General features: G+C 39.8%; 1 protein-coding gene across 1 annotated transcript in view; it reads right to left on the bottom strand.

Moving 5' to 3' along the window:
* Positions 1 to 21,405, bottom strand: part of LOC129764351 (uncharacterized) — a 283,887-nt gene that overhangs the window by 56,165 nt on the left and 206,317 nt on the right. Inside the window, exon 3 of the mRNA XM_055763339.1 lies at positions 7,129 to 8,116. Coding sequence (XP_055619314.1) covers positions 7,129 to 8,116 — 988 coding nt within the window. The remainder of the gene's footprint in view (positions 1 to 7,128; positions 8,117 to 21,405) is intronic.

Genomic DNA, 21,405 nt, shown 5'->3' with positions numbered 1-21,405 from the left:
ACCTTTCCTCCCCTCCCTCAAAAAAAAAAAAAAAAAATTAAACATAATCTAACGATATCAATGAATAACTATTAAGTTACCTATGTTTGTTGAACTCCATCTATCATTCAATGTTGTTCTTAATACGCGTATTGAAACCGCTGAACGAAAGAGCGAAATAACGGTTCAAATGAACTCTTTCACTTAGGTGGGCAATCAAAGATAAACTCAACGACTGACGTCACCATTTGAGAAATAGTTATGGCAGCGCATGCTATGTCGCTCGAAACTCTACCATCTTCATTACCCTTTTTCCATGACATTGAGCTACACCCCATGAGAAGGATTGATGGAGCAGATGGCAGGATTTACGAGCGTAGTGTGCGTGATAGCATGTGCTGCCATAGCTACTTTTAAAATTTTACAGTTACAAGATTCCATGAGCATTTTGGCTCATAACATCATCAAATTGTGAGTTATTTAAATATTGTTTCGTCTCTTCCATATACATTCCATATTGAATGCAAATAATGACAACACCGTATTTTGTTTACCGATACAAATATACTCTGCCAACTGCTCCGCCTCATATGTACCTTATTGAGAACAAATTGAATGCAATGCAATACACACCATTGTGTGGATCCCATAATGCACATTGACACCCCTGCCAGCTATAACTGTCTCACCTTATTCGCTTATCGCACAAATCGTACATACCTCGATTGATGTGAGAACATCACAAAGGAAATCTGGCTCTTTCTCGTTATATCCGCAATAGTGTTAAGATGTGTTACCGAGTTCATGGGCGAGATAATATAGCCCACGTAGCTGGGTTATTCACATTGGCGATCCTGCCAGACGGATAGAGACGACAGCGTTGGGTTCAATTAAAAGCGGACCGAGACGACCGCGTTGGGTTCAAGGATCGAGACGACCGCGCCAGGTTCAATTGGAAGCGGATCGAGAAGACCTCGTTAGGTTCAATTGAAAGCGGATCGTAACGACCGCGTTAAGTTTAATTGAAAGCGGATCGAAAAGACCGCGCTATGTTCAGTTGGAATTGAAATGATAAAGATACTAGATTAACATGTGTTCCGTGAGAAATAGGTTCGCACTCCTCCATTTCAAAGTGATCCGAAAAAAAATCGACGAGACTTTATCGATCGGATCGGACTAAAAAGGAACAGAAAAGGGGCGGTGTAATTTGGGATGCAGTGAGAATGACAGCTCTGTTATCGAGCGTGATAAAAGAGAGGAAACCATCTTTGAAAATGGTGGCAACGAAGGATTAAGCACATATAAGGGTGTGAAGTAAAGTGACCAGATTGTCAGAGGTCTAACGCGGGACACAAAAAACTAAACGTTATGTATATACGTTATGTTAATATAAACCATAGTTTAGCGAGTCCAAACTGATTTTGTATTATTTCGATGATGTCGAATATATCATCAACATCAAGTTCTCGAAGAAGGTTCTTCTCTGACAGGCGTGAAGGGAATGTCCAAGCCGCTATTCTTTCGAGTCATATGATGAACAGGGAGATCTATAGTACGAAGTGCTTGCTGGGAGTCGCCCAGCGCTTCATTTACAATACTTCATACCAAAAAAAAGGACCCAGCGAAATTGACCATAGCTTTAGCATCGGTAATGTAATTCCAGGACCATTATCTAGCACGGGAAATATCCGCTGGGAGAACTTTCAACCGTTTCTTAATAATATTCCTTCCAATAAAGTTTCGTTGCTGAAAAAGGAATTGCATGGTCTCAATGCAATTCCTCTGGTCTTCGAACAAAGACACCTGGCATCGATCCCAGAACACTGTTACTAATTGAAATGTTGTCCTAAATTACCGTACATAAACATAAGTATGTTTTTTCGATTAATCACACACTTTTTAAACGGTTTCATTTAGCTTGCTCTGTAATTTGTATGTTTGTATGTTTGTAACATGTTTTTCTGTAGCGCTTTACAACAGTAATAGAAATTTGAACCCCTTTCTGTTGACCGATTGACCTGAAATTTGGAATACACCTTTATCTCTGCAGCCATTATAAAACTGCGTATTTCATGATTTCAAAAATCCTAGATGGCGACCGCTACAAAATGTCGGATTACATATTTTCTCAAACCCCCATCAATATGGGTTTTTCCCAAACCCCATCAATATGGGTATCAAATGAAAGGGATTGACTAGTAGAACCAATAGATGCTAAGATGACGCCTTTTTGTAGCCAGCATAGAAAATCATGAGCATAGAAAACATAACCTAAAATTAAAAATGAGGTGCTCCGCGCGATTCTCCAGCAGTGATTTTAATTGCAAATCGCCAAGAAGAAAACAGTTATTTAAAGGGTGTGTCACATCAAATTGCATCACGGAAAAAACGCTGTAGAAATTTAATTTTTAGGAATTATATCTTCAGCTTTCGCTTATAATCAGATAAGAGTGTATAGATCACGTTGGCCATGCTTCACTGTCAATTTTTTGTAAATTTGGAAAAATGTCGTCGAACGAAAAAGAGCGTCGTGAATTAATCCTGCGCACTCATTTCGAGAATCCGGAGTTGTCACATCGGGACATCGGTAAGATACTGGGAATCGTCCAATCCACGGTCAGCAGAGTACTAAAACGATACTTCGAGAACCTAGCCATCGACCGGAAGGTGAAGAACGGCAAAAATGGATGCTCCGTCAGTGAAAAAGATCACAAGCGCGTAGTTAAGCAGTTTAGACGTGATCCGAGAAGTTCGGTCCGGGATGTCGCCAATAAGCTGAATTTGTCAAGTTCATTCGTCCAGCGGGAGGGCCTGCGTACATACAAGGTTCAGAAGGCTCCTAACCGCAACAAAAGGCAAAACATGGTGGGGAAAACGCGAGCCCGGAAGCTGTACACCGAAATGCTGACGAAGCCGCATTGCCTGGTAATGGACGACGAAACCTATGTCAAAGCGGACTTTCGTCAGCTGCCGGGCCTGTAGTTCTTCTCCGCAGAGGACAAATTCAGCGTTCCGGAGGAGATTCGCAAGCAGAAACTATCCAAGTTTGCCAAAAAGTACATGGTGTGGCAAGCGATCTGCTCTTGCGGAAATCGGAGCGCCCCCTTCGTGATGACCGGCACGGTAAACGGGCAGGTGTACCTTAAGGAGTGCCTACAGAAGCGCTTACTACCATTATTGAAGCAGCACGAGGGCCCGACCATCTTCTGGCCGGATCTCGCTTCGTGCCACTATTCAAAGGACGTGTTGGAGTGGTACGAAGCCAACGGGGTCACCTTCGTGCCAAAGGAAATGAACCCGCCCAACGCGCCGGAGCTTCGCCCAATAGAGAAATATTGGGCAATTATGAAGCAGGCCCTCCGGAAGAACCCAAAAGTTGTCAAATCGGAGGCGGACTTCAAGAGAAAATGGATTTCTGTTCAAAAAAAAACTACTACCTGACGTTGTACAGAACCTTATGGACGGGGTAAAGAGGAAGGTGCGAGCATACGGGTGGGCTCGAAGTATGAATAAAAAGAAAATGCCAAAAGTTGTTTAATAGTTTTTATTTTACTGTCTAAAATTTTCAAACGGATCGGTCTACTGGGCGAATTTCTACAGCGATTTTTCCGTGATGCAATTTGATGTGACACACCCTTTATGAAAAATGCAAATCCAAAACAGTCGCCACCACAAAATGGCGGATTACATATTTTCTCAAAACAAACCCCATCAAAATGGGTATCAAGTGAAAGGGCTTTACCAGTAGATCACAGCTATTTGTGGAAAATTCAAATCCAAGATGGCCGTTGTATCCAAATAGCCAATTACTTTTTTAAACGGTTTCATTCAACTTGACCTGTTTGTATGTCTGTAGGGTTGTCCCACATTAATAATAAATTGACCCCGTTCCTTTGACTTATTGATCTGAAATTTGGAATAAACCTTTATCTCTACTGTCAATACTGTGTATTCCATTATCCTGAAAAATCCAATTTGGTCGCCGGTAAAAAATGGCTGAATGGCTTGACTTGGATAACATTCTACATTATGAACAACATAAATTCAAAAATGGGTTTTTTTGTAATTCCCTTAATATTGGTATCGAATGAAATGATGTTTTTTTTTATTATAGACGCTTCAACGATATCGTCATTCGCGTCTTATAATGAATGAAAAGATTTGACTAATAGAATGCAGTACATCATCAAAATATTCTGAAGAAAATTAGGTATGAATAAAAAATTTAAAAAACAGTTGAATGGTTTTATTGTAGAGAAGTATACTAATCATACAGATAATGTACTAAAAACCAGAAAATAAAAAATATTTTTAAAGTTAAACTGTTTAATGTACTAAAAGCTAGAAAATAATTAGGCAAGTAGCAGTTAGTAGATATCACATCCCTTCCTTCATTAATCTAGGGCAATGATGAGACTAAAATAAAATCGTGGGGCACATCGGATTTCCATTATTCACAGTTAGTTGTTTCATTGAATGCCCACGATTTACACCTATCAGTGCATAGTTACGTTATGTTAAATATTTCAGTCGATTTTTCCGTGTTCGATGCTTGAATTTGTTTGCCACTGTTGATAATTGAAGAGCGACAAACAAGAATAGTGTTTGGACCATATTCAAACCAAACTTTATTTGTCAAATATCTGACCTACGTACAAACATTGTACGGCCACTTTAAGTATTTTAAGTTATGAAAGATTTATTTTAATTCCATTTTTTTAAGTTTAAATGCTAAGAAAAAAGCTTCCAGCCGTGCTATGATATGTTCTTTCGCTTTGCTTGACTGGAACGGCCAGTTTAGATGTCAACATCATACTTCGTTAATCCCGTATTGCCGGAAATATTGGTCAGGTAGAGTACAGCCATTCCATGCCAAACCGATATGGTGGTTCTCAGATTTTCGTCAAAAGTGGTAGTTTTGTTCTTTATCGCAAATCATTAGACCCTTATTCTTTATTTTTTTTGTTAGGGTGACCATTTACATTTTAGGGTGGTCCGAAAAATCCATTTTTTCGCATTTTCGAAAAACATGACTTTTTTAAAAAATTCTGCAACTGTAGTATTTTTACAAGAAAGACTGGTTGGCTTTAATTTGATATATCGATCATCTGAACCGGTTCAGTAGTTCGAAAGTAATAAATTTTTGAACAAAGTCATTTTTTGGAAAAAAAGTGAAAAATGATTGTTTGGACCATCGGTTAATTTTGAAAAATAATAACTCAAAAACGAAAAAACGCCTCTCTGGTTTTGACATATGTTATGTGAAAAATCCTAAGCTTTTCAGAAAAAATAGAAAAAAATATAACACCCTTGGTCCCGAGACTATGAAAACAATAAAAAACGAATACAATCAATCCTAACGAGAAAAGAATTCGAATTTTCTGCAACTGTAGTATTTTTACAAGAAAGACCACGTGATTGGCTTTAATTTGATGTATCGATCATCTGAATCGGTCTAGTAGTTCAAAAGTTATGAATTTTTGGCAAAAATGCGAAAAAATGGATTTTTCGGACCACCCTAAAATGGAAATGTTCACCCTAACAAAAAAATGAAAAAAATATGGGTATATACAAATAAAAAATACAAATTTGCGATAAAGAACAAAACTACCACTTTCGACGAAAATCTGAGAACCACTATATCGGTTTGGCATGGAATGGCTGAGTAACAAGACACGGTTTGAGGTTAGAACGGATATCGAAAACCTGGTATTGATGAACTATTTGAGAAATATATTGAAAGTGTAAGGTGCCTATAAGCTTCTGTTTTGTGAGTGATGCATGAGTTCTTGAATACAATTCGTCTCTCATTCTGTCGGGCTCCAATGCTGTCATACTTTCCACAAATATTCTCACGAAAATTATAAAATGAAACGGTGAAATAAATCATTGTTTTTTTCTAATACAAAGTGCTATGAGAGGAATCATTTGCTTCGAAAATTGTGACCGCGACCAGCAGTGGGCTCCGGTGACAAAACTCGGTCATAATTTCCCCATTAACATTCTACGAACAAATGCCAGCTTAAGAACCGCTCTCGCTGTAAACGGCGGTACTTTCATCTTGACGTGCATTTTCCAGCATCATTTTCTTTGCGACCGACACACGACACACGGGATGAATTAGTGATCCATCCGCGGACCGCCGCTGCGTAGTTTGAATAAGATTCCGCGAATTCATAACTGAACGGAAGATTCTTAGCTTGGTAGGTAGGCTTTTTCTCTCCCAGTTCATTGCCTCATTCTTATCCAATTGCGATACTTCCGCAGTCAGAGCAGATGGCACATACACTTCTTTTTTTATGAACAAATATTTCCACACAGCTGATTAATTTCTGCGTCTGAACCTAACCCAATTAGTCAATTGCTAGTCTGCCGCTTTAGTTCCCGCGGGATTGCTTGTGGAAAATAATATTTTTTCATCGGTGACCTACTATGGAAGGTATTCCTGGAACGAAGAAACCGACCGACCGAGGCAATGGCTTTGAACTTGACCAGTGGTGGAACGAATTGTGAAATTGTTGTTAATTATCGATGTTTCACAACTCATGATACATAAAGCAACGATTCATAAATGGGGAGCTGGTGGTACTTGTTCAGATAATTCCGTTAGCTCGTTTACGTAACCCAGAAAATAAATTACGCAAACGTGAACAGACCAAACACGAGAGCGTGGATGGCTTCGGAGAAAACGTGTCAAACATAACCTCAAACAAATACGAAGAATAGGTTCTGGAAACCCAGTACTTGACGTTGAATCGACATATTGATTGATGTATGCAAGATCGCCCGTTCATTTCTCAGCTCGAGGCGTATCACGATTTTTTGGAGTTTCACAGTAGTTTCCAAAGCTGACGGATCGGGACAAATATTTGCAACATTAGAACATTAGTATTTGCATTGCTTAAGTGACTACTGAACCCAACATTTGTGTTTGTGTTACGAAACTTTTTTCTCGTTCGAAGGAGGAGGACACATGACTGAACTTTTCCGCCAGACAGTTACATCACAACAATTGTAAACACTCATCCCTCTAGCCTCCATTTCGAAGAAGACATCGTGTTGTTGCAAAACAGGTTCAACGAAGAGCAAGATGAAAGAAAAAAAAAATCTTTCAGGGCCATCAACCCAGCATCCAGCATCCATACTCACCTGTCTCGCATTTCTTCATATCGTCGCCGCTCTCTTCATCACTGTCAATATGGGGAAATGATCCACCGAGGCAGAATAATGGCATCGAGCTGATGTCAGTGGATATGGCTGATTGGTGATTATCGCTTGCTCCGCCGCCTACAGCTTCGCCGGTAAGTGCAACAACGATACCACCCGTGTCGCAAAGCTTCAAACTGCGGCTGCCGCCTTCCGCCGCGGTTCCTTCGCCGGCTACCGCTGAGCCGTTATTACACTGATTACCGTTGATCTGCTGAGTATTTTCACTTTTTTCCAGCGCTGCATTACGATTCACAAAGCTGTTGCCGTTGGTGTTATTTTGATTATAGCTGTTATGGCCACCATTGGATGGGGAAAATGTGTCGTTGCCGTTGCTGCTGACCGCCGTCTGCGGAGTGGTGATCCTTTTCAGAGCGTATTTGTTGTTCACCGCTTTGTTCTTGGTTATGAGCTCACGGCGTTTCAATCCTATCTTCGGGGTGCCAGGATTCAGGATGTATTTGTCCTGACGATCGGAGGGCTCCTTCACCAGTGCACCGTTGTTGTTCTGATGATCGTCCACTTCTTGGCTGATCGAAGCTGCATTACGTTCTGCGGTGGGAAATGATAGCTCCTCTAGCGGTACGCGATAGATGGCCCGTTCGATTCCTACCAGTAGATTCTGCAGCAGTGTGGGCAAATCTTCAGCGAGCATTTCCACAGCTAGAGGCGTAATTGGATCTTTGCCGGGATCCAATTGACGGTAGACAACTGGGGAGGCGACGTGGGGTAGTGGAGCTTGGTGGGACTGGTCACTCGGAGGTGTTCCGCCACGCCAAACCGCATAGAGACGAGGTTCGTTGCTTTCCGGCTCCGGACGAATGCAGAGATAGAGGTCCTGGGTGCGTACCAGTGACTCATCAAGGGCCCCGAGGTGGAGCACCAGGGCTCCGTCAACTGCTAGTGGCCAACCACTGTGCCAGCACAGGTCCTGTGAAGAGATACAAAAATGGGAATGATTAGTTATGAATTCTGCTCGAGAGAAAATAACTTGAAATCGGTCTTTTCTCGTGAAAATAAAAACATTGTCGTGATAAATAATAGGAAGAATATCTCATTTGATGTATTTTTCATCGCTTTTCACTACTTTTCCCATTGTTTGGTCACTTATGGATTTCCTTCCAGGAGAACAATCCAATTTTTGACATAGGACTATGTCTTTGATTTCTATATAGGGTCACTCTACGAAAAATGTAACGAATTATTAAGAGTTTTCAAACGCATATTACTCAAGATGGTTATTGCGACATATGTTGTGTTATATATCATTAGACAGGAAATTCATCCAGAATTTTTTTTTTGCTTGAAACATGAACAGTGAATATAGTAAAAAAAGTTAACAATTTGACGATTCAATTGGGTATGTTTTCTTTCGATTGCACTATCCATTCGCTTCCTCCCCGACGCAATGAGCATTCTTTTTGCCTAAATTCGGGCGTTAGCTCATAATGTGAGTTGATGCGTAAAATGAATTATTCTCCATTTACCGATAACAGGCATTGATTTTATATTATATTATATGTTGTCCAATCAATTTGTGCTCAATTTATGTTTTTATGGTGTAGGTCTCACTACTAACAATTTGTTTAGTTGTGGTCCAGGATGTCATAATATCGAGTATGTTGTTTGGTTATGTAAAAATGCAATAAATGAATTTAACTCTTTGTGGTCGTTTGTTTGCTCTCAGCCATCATACCTTTTTTACCGTTCTGGTCGTTTGTCTGCTCTCAGCCACCACAGCAAGAAACCGTGCCAATCTTATATTATTACTTATATTAATTATAATATTATATATTATAATTACTCAACCAAGTATCAGCTTATGCTTTTCCCAAACGAAGCTCGATGTCTAGTGAACCTGTTCACGAATCAATACGGTGCTCCTATGAGTAATAGATAACGTTACTCAATATCAAACAAAGTAGTCACCCACACAAGACAACGCACAGTGCGTTGAATGTATTAGAATGTGGGACAAAAATCATAGCAGTAGAATTTAGCCATTGTAACACTTTGGTGTGATGAAAAAGATTGTTCATAAGTATCAGAACTACTGTTTGCATGAATGTCTCACGTTATTTGAATAATCGCATAAGTGTCTCAAGCGACAAAATATTTTTTATATGAAACATCACATCAGAATGCGTTGTTAAGTTATTACATGTATATAGCTCACAAAAAAAATGCACAAATGACTCATGTTATTTGAATAATCGCATAGGTGTCTCAAACGACAAAATATTTTTTTATATAAAACATCACATTAAAATGCGTTGTTATGTTAATACATATATATAGCTCACAAAAAAAATTTAAAAAATGTTTATTTTTCGTAAACTTGCATGTATCACTGCTTTTCCAAAAAAATAATGCCGACCAGTACGACACCCATGCTCAAATTTAATACGACCGCAAAGGGTTAAATGACTGCTGATTTAGAAGATCGAAAGGGTATACCCACGTAAATCAGATTATGATAGCTTGAGAAGTCGCGATCTTACAGGGCTATAAAGTTATTACAAACAATGTTCCGGACAACGTGGTAACGAAGGAGATATTGCTATTTTTATCTATAATATATTTTTGTAGTCACAGATTGATTTGACTGAGGGTTATATTTATGTAGGTCTTAACTATTTAGACTTGTATTTAAAAATGGTACCTGATGACTCTTTGTCTTCTTCTGCTTGATTGAATAAACAGAAGAAAAGGGTAGTAATGGCTTTAATGGTTTTTTTGTGTACATTTTTGAACAGAATGCGGTACCGAATTCTACCACGTTATGTCATTTAACCCGTTTAAAGGATATAAGTACATACAGGAAACGGTTTTTCCAGGGCATCCATTTGATGTATCAAAAGAGAAAAAAAATAAAGATTTTGAATAATGAAAAACTCAATTTAAATGCAATTACTACACACAATCACAGTCCTATGTCAAGATCCCTTCCGTGCCCCTAGGCTCAGACCCATCAACTTTTATACACTACTCTGAAGCGAAGCGTATTTCAATCAGAGTGGTAATAAGCCAGGTCTAAGATACAGGGTAGATGAGGGAAAAACTTCTCATCCAATGCTTTACAAAAAGGCTCTTAACCGGTATATTGCGATGAGCGTTGTTATCATGGAAAGTGCTGGCTTCAAATAAATCGTTTGTATATATGAAAACGGAAAATCGTTTTGACTCATTCTCCGAACAGACTCAACCCTTTCACGTACAACATCGAGTCTCTCTCGTGGTGCGCTTGCATATCACTAGGTGCTAAGACACTCAACAGAGTAGTGAAATTACTTGATGCGTGACCCATCAAAGCGCTCGCATTTGTTCCTCTTTTGAAAATTGAATCGTACGCGAAGGGGTTAAATTTCGACTGCTTGATTTAAAGAAATAAATGTACTGAATTTTATTCATACACTGCGTTTCACAACTATAGAACTACTCATTTTTTTCTGAGTTTCCAGAGATATGTAAGAAGTCGGTTGGATTGAAGTGTGTGTGTGATATAACAACTATTTTCATTTTAAAGACTGGCCATTTGAACTTTATTGTTGCGTTCAGGGGCGAAACATTCAAAAAACGAAAATTCCAGTGTTTCATAACTATAGAACCAGATGGAAAAACTCTCACTCCATCACAAAATTAACGTCAATTTCACATGAATTACAATAAGTTTCTAATTCATAGGTCATCTATAGTTCTCAATCAGTTCAAATAAATCACTCATACTGCTTGTAAGCTGCATATACTATTCGTACGATCACTCCTCATATGTTATTGATAGGGTTTTGATTTGGTAAACAAGCTGACCCGTCCAGAATCTCCAGAATCTCCACAATATCCTACACTATATACTTCAATTCAACCGACTTACATATCTCTGGAAACTCAGAAAAAATGAGTGGTTCTATAGTTGTGAAACGCAGTGTATAAACAATTGAATGATGAAAATTAAGCACAAATTGAGCTAAGATGACAGGAAACAGATATTTTGTTAGATTCTAGCGATTAATTCGCATTATTTATTTCTTTATTATTATTTTATTCATCTAACAAAAATAGTCTAAATGAATAATGTATCACGATTTATAACACATTCAGTATCCTTATTCTATCAATAAATTGTGACGTGGACATTCCAAATTCAAACACTGATGCAACAGACGAAAACATGCGGACCATTACACAGACAACCACGACACCAATCTGTTCGAAGCTCCCGTTCGCGATAGTTTACACAGTAGCACTGACGCTGACGATAATCTCAAAAACTTTCGATGCAGCAGGAAGACTAGCTATTCCACGATAGTTCTTCACATAACGTTGATCTCCACTTTTGTGCACAGGTATCATGTACCACCTCTTTCGAAGAAGTGTCTGAAAATGAAGGCAAGTGGCACCGAAACTACATATGCACAGCGATGGAAGACAGATGCAGGAATTCCATCCGGTTCAGGAGAAAATGAATTTTTCAACTTCTTGGAGGCGCCGATGATCATTGCAGGTAATATTTCAAACGTATCCAAATCTACTGTGTCCGGAACGATATTGGACGCATATTCAGCGTCGGGATCGCTGGATGGCTCGGGTTGAAAGACGGAAGTAAAATGTCTCGCAAAGAAGTCGCACGCATCGGCTTCATCACTGGATTCCATGTCTCCATACACGAAATTGGACGGAACGATTGGGTTTTTTCGTTGGCTATTTACAAAGCTCCAGAAGGACTTAGGATCACGACGTAGACCAAACTGTATCCTTAATACGTGCGATTTGTAGAGTGCTTGCATGTTTGAAGTCGACTTTTGTAAAGTTGGATAAATGAGTCCGCATACGTCGCTACTATTGATTGCGTACACATTTTGTCCTCCGAAGAAGAGGTGAGAGGGTGAAATTTGGCAATGTTTCTTAGGAACGTTCGCGGTCAGCTATTGACGAATGATGTCGCAGAATTTGAATGCCATGTCTCTCCGAACTCCCGGAATATGATGCCCTCTGGCCAAGACGAATGGTCCATTGCTTTGGATTTCAGATCAAGCCCGACTTTGAATGTCATGTTGTTGATTTCTACTTCTTTGGAAACCAGTTTGACTTCTTTGGGGTTTTGGGTTAATTCCAAATTTGCAAACTTTGCACAGGTCATTTTTTTTGACCAATAAACAAAATGTACATGGTCGGTTTTTGAAATTTGACATGACTATTTTCGCTGCCACCCTAACTGTCATATATACTATCGATGCTTGGCGTTTCATTTTTTTTCAGTAGGACTACGTTTAAAGGAAGGGAAGAGAGAAAAAGAGGAAAAAGCCATTACATAGATATTGGGCTCGCTCTAGTTAACTCTAGTTAACCTCAATTACGAATCGGTAGTCATCCAACTAGCAACCAATCGGCGGCGAGGGTGTCCGGAATGCCATTTGCCAAAATGGGCCTTTCTCGAGCCGAGAGTTTACACCGTAACAAAAAAGTTCGGTCACAATTTTGTTGAATTGCCAATAATATCTTTATATGATACGAATGCTGCCATCTGTATGTCAAATGAAAGAGTCATCATTATAGTACAAAATGACAGTACATGTGCATTTTGTTCGTGAAGATGAATGGACACAGAGAAATTGTTATCGTTGAATTTTTTAAGGGCTTTAAACCTGAAGATATCTCTAAAAACCTCAAACACCTCGGAATCAACAGAAAATTTGTTTACCGCACCAAACATAAGTATGTACAGACCGGAAGTAACGAGGACATACCATGATCACGGAGGAAAATAACTGTTAGAACACCAAAGTTAAAAAAAAGATTGTACGGTATCAACTTCGCCGGAATCCTGCTCAATTTGCTCGACTTAGACTTGTATGGTCAGTAAGAAGTGCTGTTATTTCCAAATACCGACTACAAAGAATGAACAGAAATTGCAGACTTAATTTTTCTTCTTACTTTTTCCTCAAACATATTGAGAGTTTGGTTTGTGACCAAATAACAGAAATTTCAGACTTAATTTTTCTTCTTACTTTTTCCTCAAAAATATTGAGAGTTTGGTTTGTGACAAAATACATTTGTCACGGTGTAGGTGAGGTTTTCTAAATTGGTTAAAGAGCCAATTAGGGCAGAGACGAATGAACTACTAAAGTTTAAAGCTTCTATAATTCAAGACTCTTTCAATATCTGTCTCACACCATCTAGCGAGCAGACAATAGTATTTCTTAATGCCGATATTACAAACAACGGTTTACTCGATACAAAGGGAGAATGAAGGATGTTTGGATTTAGATTTTAAGATTTAAAGATTTATTGGTTGCGTAAGTTTTTGAAGAAAGCGAAACATTGCATCGCAAGCCTCACCTATGTGGGATTCTCTTGCCAGCCCGGTTACAATACTATTTTCTAACCATGAGGTAGTCTTCCATCAACCAAAAGGAAGAACCCGAACAGAAACCGAGTAGTCAAATCCAGAATCAGCTACACCAAAGCAGCAAAATCACTCACCAAAGTGAAACCATGTGCTTTTCCCTTTCACCGGCGAATATATAAAGAGCCAGTGTTTGGTAGTTGGGAGAAATCTTGGTGCGAGTGAGTTACACTCTCTCACACTTTCTTTACTCTTGGGAATCCGAGTGTGCGAAAATCTGTGTCCAGCACTGAAGCGCACTGATCCGCACTCCGCCACACTGAGGAGTACACTGAAGAGTAAGTTGAAGAGTGAACTGAAGAGTGCAATCTCATTCGACATATATTCCACAGACATGTTTCACCTCGGTCCACTTTTTTAGCGTGTGAAGCTCAACACTGTAGTTTGTTCGCTCTCTTTTCACTCTCTAGCGCGACCGAGTGTTGAGTGAAAAAAAACTGATCTTCTGTCATCTGGCGGTCGCACATCTCTAGAACTGTGGTGATTATATACCAAAGAGCAGCGCTCTCGGTGTGGATGACGGAGTAGGTAGGTGAATTCAAGTTTCTCTTCGCTACACAGATGATATGGATATCGCTGGCTGTAGTGTGTATCTAGAACAAGAGATGCATTACGTGCATTGTCAAGAAGGACCCAAATCTCGACATATGGCCAGCTTGTGTATTGTTCTCTAGTGCTACCATAAAACCACGCATACTGTCGGCTTTTTTCGGGGCGAAAAAACATTCCACATTTCGAAAAGCTCGATGAATTTTAAAGTATATCCGAAATAACAAACAGCTTATTAATTTTTATAATTTTATTGAATACTTTTTCCAATCGGTCATTCAAATTTCGTGAATTCAAGCATTGTTCCGGGGTTAGTGTCAAAGTGCAACGCAATTCAAGCCGGATGTGAAAAAGATATTTTCCAACGGTGATAGCTGTGTTCTTCGGTTGAAAACTGAAGGTGAAAATTTATTCCGCTGATAGTTCTATTTTGGTTTGAAAAATTGGAACAAATGAGAATAAAACAATATATTTAAATTGACATCCCTTGGTGTAGTCCTAAGTCTCTCCGGTTAAGTTCTCGACATAACCAATCCATCTTTTAACGTAGGACAAAAAGGAATAGGGTGTAATATAAAAATCTAAAAAAATAGAACTTGTTACTTTAGGCTGATTATCAAAATTAACGAGAATTGCCGTCGACTACGAACAATGCGTTCTTGTTTCGGACACCATCCGTCTAATTTAAAAAAAATGCTCCGATTTATTTTTGGAAAAATGTCGTGGAAAGCAAACGTGGAAAGTATGCGAGCGAAGGATCATTTCGTTCCAGGTAACCGATGTTTATCTAACATAGATTGTTTTACGGAGCAATTTCTTCAGGAACAGTTTTCATTTCCAATCATAAAAACCACAAAACACTTCTTCGTTGTTTGTTATATTGGGAATGTTTCTGGGATTTAACATTTCAGCAGCCTTGAGGGTCCAATCATCGAAATCTAATCTCTGCCTCTTCTGTTTTACCAACTCCACGTGTTATTAATTTTTCACTCCAGAAAATTTGTACCTATCTGTACTTTTGCAGAACCAATAACTGAATATTTGCTTGTCGTGTTTTGTGTCGAATATATTTGATCAGTACACGTTGATCATATTTTATCCGTCAAAAAGAGTCAAATATTTGGCTTCAGTCAAACAGTGTATGAGCACCGTTAGCCATGGCTTCCATATCTGTGATATATAGAGTTTTTCTAGTTAAAAGGAAGGTTGCAATCTAACTGCATCCGCATTATGGTATTGCTCTCAATAACCCATTTTTTTATTTTCTGTCGATCTTCGATGGTGCGGTAGCTTGGTGGAATATATCTTCAGAAGCCAGCTAATGGTGCTGTCTGAAAAATCCACTTTGGAAGCTTAAAAATCCCGTCGTCACTGGCAATTAACATTAGTCTCCCGAACTCTTCTCATCATCTCATCCACAAAATAGATAACAAACGGACCACTACATGATAAACACCAACACCCCGGTATTAATTACATAAATTAAACTCTACCCGCTCCATACCATGGATCTATTGAAATGAATCTCAAATGAAAATGTTCCGTGCCATTATTTGATAATTTATCAAGAGAAACCGGGGGATGAAGCAAACGAGGAAGCAATTTGCTATTTTTAATTCATGCTGATAGTGGATAAATCATGGCGCGGAGTACCAATCGAGACCACCACAGAAGCTGCTGTTGAGGGGGTAATTAATTGACCGGGGGTCTCTCGAGTATTGGCGAACGCATTCCGCGCTCTCAGCCGTCGACACGAGCGACGTGTGAAATGACACATGTAAACGAATACGAGTGGTGGATATATTACGCATGCAAAAATGGTCAGCAAGTCCACAAATCAGCGTCTCAGCGCGATGGACCAAAAATGGAAGCGTTTAGGCCCACGGAAGGGACGCCATCGTCGGTTGGAAGCTGTAACAGTGCAGTATAAGTATGGACTGATTGTAGGCGCTTGATTACTTCTTTCAGCTCATATTGGTTCTCTTCCCGGGTCGACCGGGCATCTATCGCACTCACCTATGGCACACATAGTATCTATTTTACAATGTTGGCGATTGGTAAACGGTTAAAGGGATTGTTATCGAGCCGTAAAATTTATTGCCGCAAATAAAAAACGTAAGATAAGCGTACTCGCGTTAAAAAGCTTTTTTTTTCGTTTGGGTTCCCGCTCGGAAGCATGATAAAGTACTGATTGTGAGACCATCTGGGAATCGTACGAAGCCCGTGGATGCGGCTTTTTGCAACAAACATGCAACACACAATGCAACTGTTGGGCTTGCCGATAGTGTTGGTGGGATTGAACTTCTCTTTAGATCACCTACTTGCCTGGGTCATCTGATCCGCGTAAAGAGTATCTGGCAGGGTGCTGATGTTGTAACAGTACTGTTAGGTTTACGGTATCTGTAAACTTTCCGTATATAAAATAGCGCGGGACAGAAAAAATGTCGGCCCATCTCGTCGCACTAATAAAAAACAACTCTCGCTTTCGTTTTTTATTGCACATCGTGAATTCGCTTATCGTAGCAATTATGCATATTGGAAGGATACATTTTAAAGGTGTTAAAATCTTCTTGGACGATAACCGACGGTTGTTGACGTATCTTTTCGGTGTTTTCTGTCATATGGAATGGGGATAGAAAGAGTGTATAATATTAGTTGAACTAGAACTTGAACTCAGGGACTCTCCACAAAATCAAGAAAATCAATTATATATTCTGAAGTTAAACAGGCATCTAGCACTGATGTCTAGTGATCTAGTTCTCCTGGAAGTGCATCGAAAAAATTGATTTACAAAGGTTATTTTTGTTTTAATCTGATTATAATTGTTGTGTTAGGGTCACCAACTCTAATTGAGCACTACGTTTTTAGTATGTGACCTTTAAGCTACAATAATACGTTTATTTAGTTAATTCAAATAATTTTTAGGCCTTAGGTTTTATCTTACAAATTTGGTGTATAAATGTTTTCTGGAAGTGGTATGGCGTAAAATCCACGGCTTATAGTGCTAATTACAATGTAATTCTGAAATTCAATATTTTATACTTTTATCTCAATATTCTCTTTTTTTTTATCAATCCGTACTCACAATAGCTAGGATGTAAGTATAAAGGGTGTGTCACATCAAATTGCATCACGGAAAAAACGCTGTAGAAATTTAATTTTTAGGAATTATATCTTCAGCTTTCGCTTATAATCAGATAAGAGTGTATAGATCACGTTGGCCATACTTCACTGTCAATTTTTCGTAAATTTGGAAAAATGTCGTCGAACGAAAAAGAGCGTCGTGAATTAATCTTGTACACTCATTTCGAGAATCCGGAGTTGTCACATCGGGACATCGGTAAGATGCTGGGAATTGTCCAATCCACGGTCAGCAGAGTACTAAAACGATACTTCGAGAACCTAACCATCGACCGGAAGGTGAAGAACGGAAAAAATGGATGCTCCGTCAGTGAAAAAGATCACAAGCGCGTAGTTAAGCAGTGTAGACGTGATCCGAGAAGTTCGGTCCGGGATGTCGCCAATAAGCTGAATTTGTCAAGTTCATTCGTCCAGTGGACCACGCAGCGGGAGGGCCTGCGTACATACAAGGTTCAGAAGGCTCCTAACCGTGACGAAAGGCAAAACATGGTGGGGAAGACGCGAGCCCGGAAGCTGTATACCGAAATGCTGACGAAGCCGCATTGCCTGGTAATGGACGACGAAACCTACGTCAAAGCGGACTTTCGTCAGCTGCCGGGCCTGTAGTTCTTCTCCGCAGAGGACAAATTCAGCGTTCCGGAGGAGATTCGCAAGCAGAAACTATCCAAGTTTGCCAAAAAGTACATGGTGTGGCAAGCGATCTGCTCTTGCGGAAAGCGGAGCGCCCCCTTCGTGATGACCGGCACGGTAAACGGGCAGGTTTACCTTAAGGAGTGCCTACAGAAGCGCTTACTACCACTATTGAAGCAGCACGAGGGTCCGACCATCTTCTGGCCGGATCTCGCTTCGTGCCATTATTCAAAGGACGTGTTGGAGTGGTACGAAGCCAACGGGGTCACCTTCGTGCCAAAGGAAATGAACCCGCTTCGCCCAATAGAGAAATATTGGGCGATTATGAAGCAGGCCCTCCGGAAGAACCCAAAAGTTGTCAAATCGGAGGCGGACTTCAAGAGAAAATGGATTTCTGTTAAAAAAAAAAACTACAACCTGACGTTGTACAGAACCTTATGGACGGGGTAAAGAGGAAGGTGCGAGCATACGGACTTGGGCTCGAAGTATGAATAAAAAGAAAATGCCAAAAGTTGTTTAATAGTTTTTATTTTACTGTCTAAAATTTTCAAAAGGATCGGTCTACTGGGCGAATTTCTACAGCGTTTTTTTCGTGATGCAATTTGATGTGACACACCCTTTAATATCTAGTCCTGTACAGCAGAGTATAGATTTAGTTAGATTTAAGATTTTATAATAAATTTGATCACAAGCCACGACTCAACAATGCCTATTGATCTACACAATGATCCATTTATTTGACACCTTTTTATCGTAACCTGGCCTTTCCAGCGTTACATGACGTTTCTCCATAGCTACGTCACATCGTTGACAGCTAACGTTACGTCGTTGCGCGAGGCGTTGCTGCTTTAAGGGGTCTCGTCGTAACATACCCCCGCCCGTAAACCTCGGTGAGAGGCCACACCTACAGGAGCATCAGTAGCAGGTTTACCTTTCATCTCGCTGTCCAATGCAGCTAATTTAACTACTGGTCTGCGTTAGACCCCCGACGATGTGCGCGTACTGATCTGCCGATTCCAACGGAATGAAAGTAAGTGGTTTGGAGTTTATCATTCCTTCTGCCTGCAAGATGATCGTCTCGAATGTCTCATCATAAGGCTTCCGCAGGTTGTACAAAACTGATCCTATCGCTACCTTCACCCACGCTCCACCCATATGTGCAGCTGGGGGAATGAACTTCCAAGTGGTACTTGTCGTAGTAAACTTCTCGGATAGAGCTTTGTTACTTTTCTTCCCTATGTACTTTCAGTTCATTGATGGTACCTTGGAAACAGGTGGCATTATCAGTTCAAAATTCTCTGGGAAGGCCTCTGCGTGTGACGAAGCGTTGGACTGCCATAATACACGATTCGGTGCTTAACGAGTGCACAACCTCCATATGTATCGCTCTAATTGTGAGGCATGTGAAGAGAGCCACCCAGCGTTTTACGTTGCTCCTACCAACCTTCACAAGCATCGGGCCGAAGTAGTCCAACCCGGTGAACGTAAAGGGTTAGGTGAATGTCGTCAGACGCATCTCGGGAAGCGGGGCCATCGCTGGGGATCTTGGCATCGCCTTGGTTACCCAGCACGAAGTACATGAGCGTTCAACTTTATCAAACAGTTGTCTTAGGGTAGGTATTTCGAAGCGCTGGCGAATTTCATTGAAGATTATCTCTCGGTTGGCGTGACGGGCGGGGCGATGATCTTCTCATGCTGGAGTCGCACTTGGCATATGAGAGGATGAGAGCTTTACGACAGGAGCCGCATGTCGGTAGAAGAGAGTGAGAATTTCATCACGGGAGCTTTTGCCGATCGGTTGGGAAGATCGAGTCGGGGAGAACAGTTAAAAGGAGCAGTCAGAGGAGAGCGAGTAAGCAAAGTAAACCTCTGTTTGTGGAATCGATCTGTTGGACTTTATTTTATTTGCCTCGTAATAGAAGTGAAACAGAAAAAAAGAAATAAAGGAGTGATCAAACAATTAGTGTACTCACTGGTAGAGGTGTGCAAATCAGCTCATCATGATGAACAGCTCTGATCATATCAGCTCATCTAAATGAGCTGTTCTTTATGAACAGCTCTTCAGCTCAGTTGTCAGTGCCGACTTTCAATTTGGTTCCCAAACTCGATAGCCACGAAGCCAGTTTGAAAATGTTAAAATTCAAATGAAATTTTTCACACCATATTATTAATTACTTGAAACACGTATTCCAGACTATTATTTACAACAGACTCGGCGAGTACAACATTTCCGACATTTTTACTGAGGCTTTACATTACAATAGAAAGTTTTCTTCAAAAAAAAAAATCTTATGAGATTTTTGCACCGTCTGCAAACAAAGTGTTTTTCATTGAAATAGAATACTCATTTGATACACAGAAGTTAATTTTCATTAATAATTTGAATTTTGAAAACGTGTTCATTCTGCCTGAGAGCCAATTATTATTTTATTATTTTGGCGCCCCCTAAACTGGTAAACAAAGCTCAATGCCGTCAACGCGAATATAACAGTTGAAAAGACGAGGGACAAATGAAACTAAACTGATGTCTTAACACGAAGAGCGAGAGACGGTCAGTTCACTTGAATCTTACAGCTCACACACTCTCTTCAATTCTACAGCTCTTTTCTCTCCTTCATCATCATCAAAGTGAGCTGAAGAGCTGTTTGATTTTTTTTGCGAGCTGTTCCGCGTCAACTCACTTCAAAGAGTCGATTCTTCGGAACAGCTCATGAGCGGATGGCATATCTCTACTCACTGGTGCAGCGTGAGCGTCGCGACGGCCGAGATTACGGCGACGCTGCAACATCAACCTAGAGATGTCGGTTAATCGTTCGATTAATTCAAATAATCGAATATCTGCAATTTTAATCGAGTAATTTTGTATCGAATAATGAAAAATCTGAATACATCGAATAATTATCAAAGAATCGCGATTAATCAATCGTCCTCAAAAAATCATGAAATGCTAAATTTAGCAATATACTGAAATACCTTTTCATTTGAAAACCATTATTCTGCTCCATGTTTATTTTAAAATAATATTTAAAGTAACTTGAAATTATGACATCATATTTTTTTTATTATAAATGTCTGTAAACGTAAACGTCTGTATGTCTGTAAATGTATCGAATACTGAAAGACAATTATTCGAATGAATCGAATATTTAAAAATGAACCCAGATTAATCGACAATCGAATAAACGAAAAATTTAGACATCTCTACATCGACCACAACGACGTTAAGTACGACTGCATGAGTACGAGAGAGAGAGTGTGCGCATGTGTGTGTGTTGATGCGGAGAGCGCTCTGTTGTTGTTTTGCTGTAAAAACTCTGGCCTCGATATGCATCGTAGGCACATGGTCGGTCAGTGCTGGCAGTACATATTTTGTATTCAATTGTTTGTAAAAGTAGGCGTTTAAGTCACATCGGATTGCTGTCTCCGGTATATTTTTTTCTTTGCTTTTTTTGCACACTTGAAAACACAGACACTTGAATTTAAACTGCAGTTTTATT

Source organism: Toxorhynchites rutilus, chromosome 2 (genome assembly GCF_029784135.1).
Source record: "Toxorhynchites rutilus septentrionalis strain SRP chromosome 2, ASM2978413v1, whole genome shotgun sequence".
In the NCBI taxonomy this organism is placed as follows: domain Eukaryota; kingdom Metazoa; phylum Arthropoda; class Insecta; order Diptera; family Culicidae; genus Toxorhynchites; species Toxorhynchites rutilus.
Note: the sequence above shows the minus strand (reverse complement) of the source record. Positions and strands in the feature narration are given on the sequence as shown.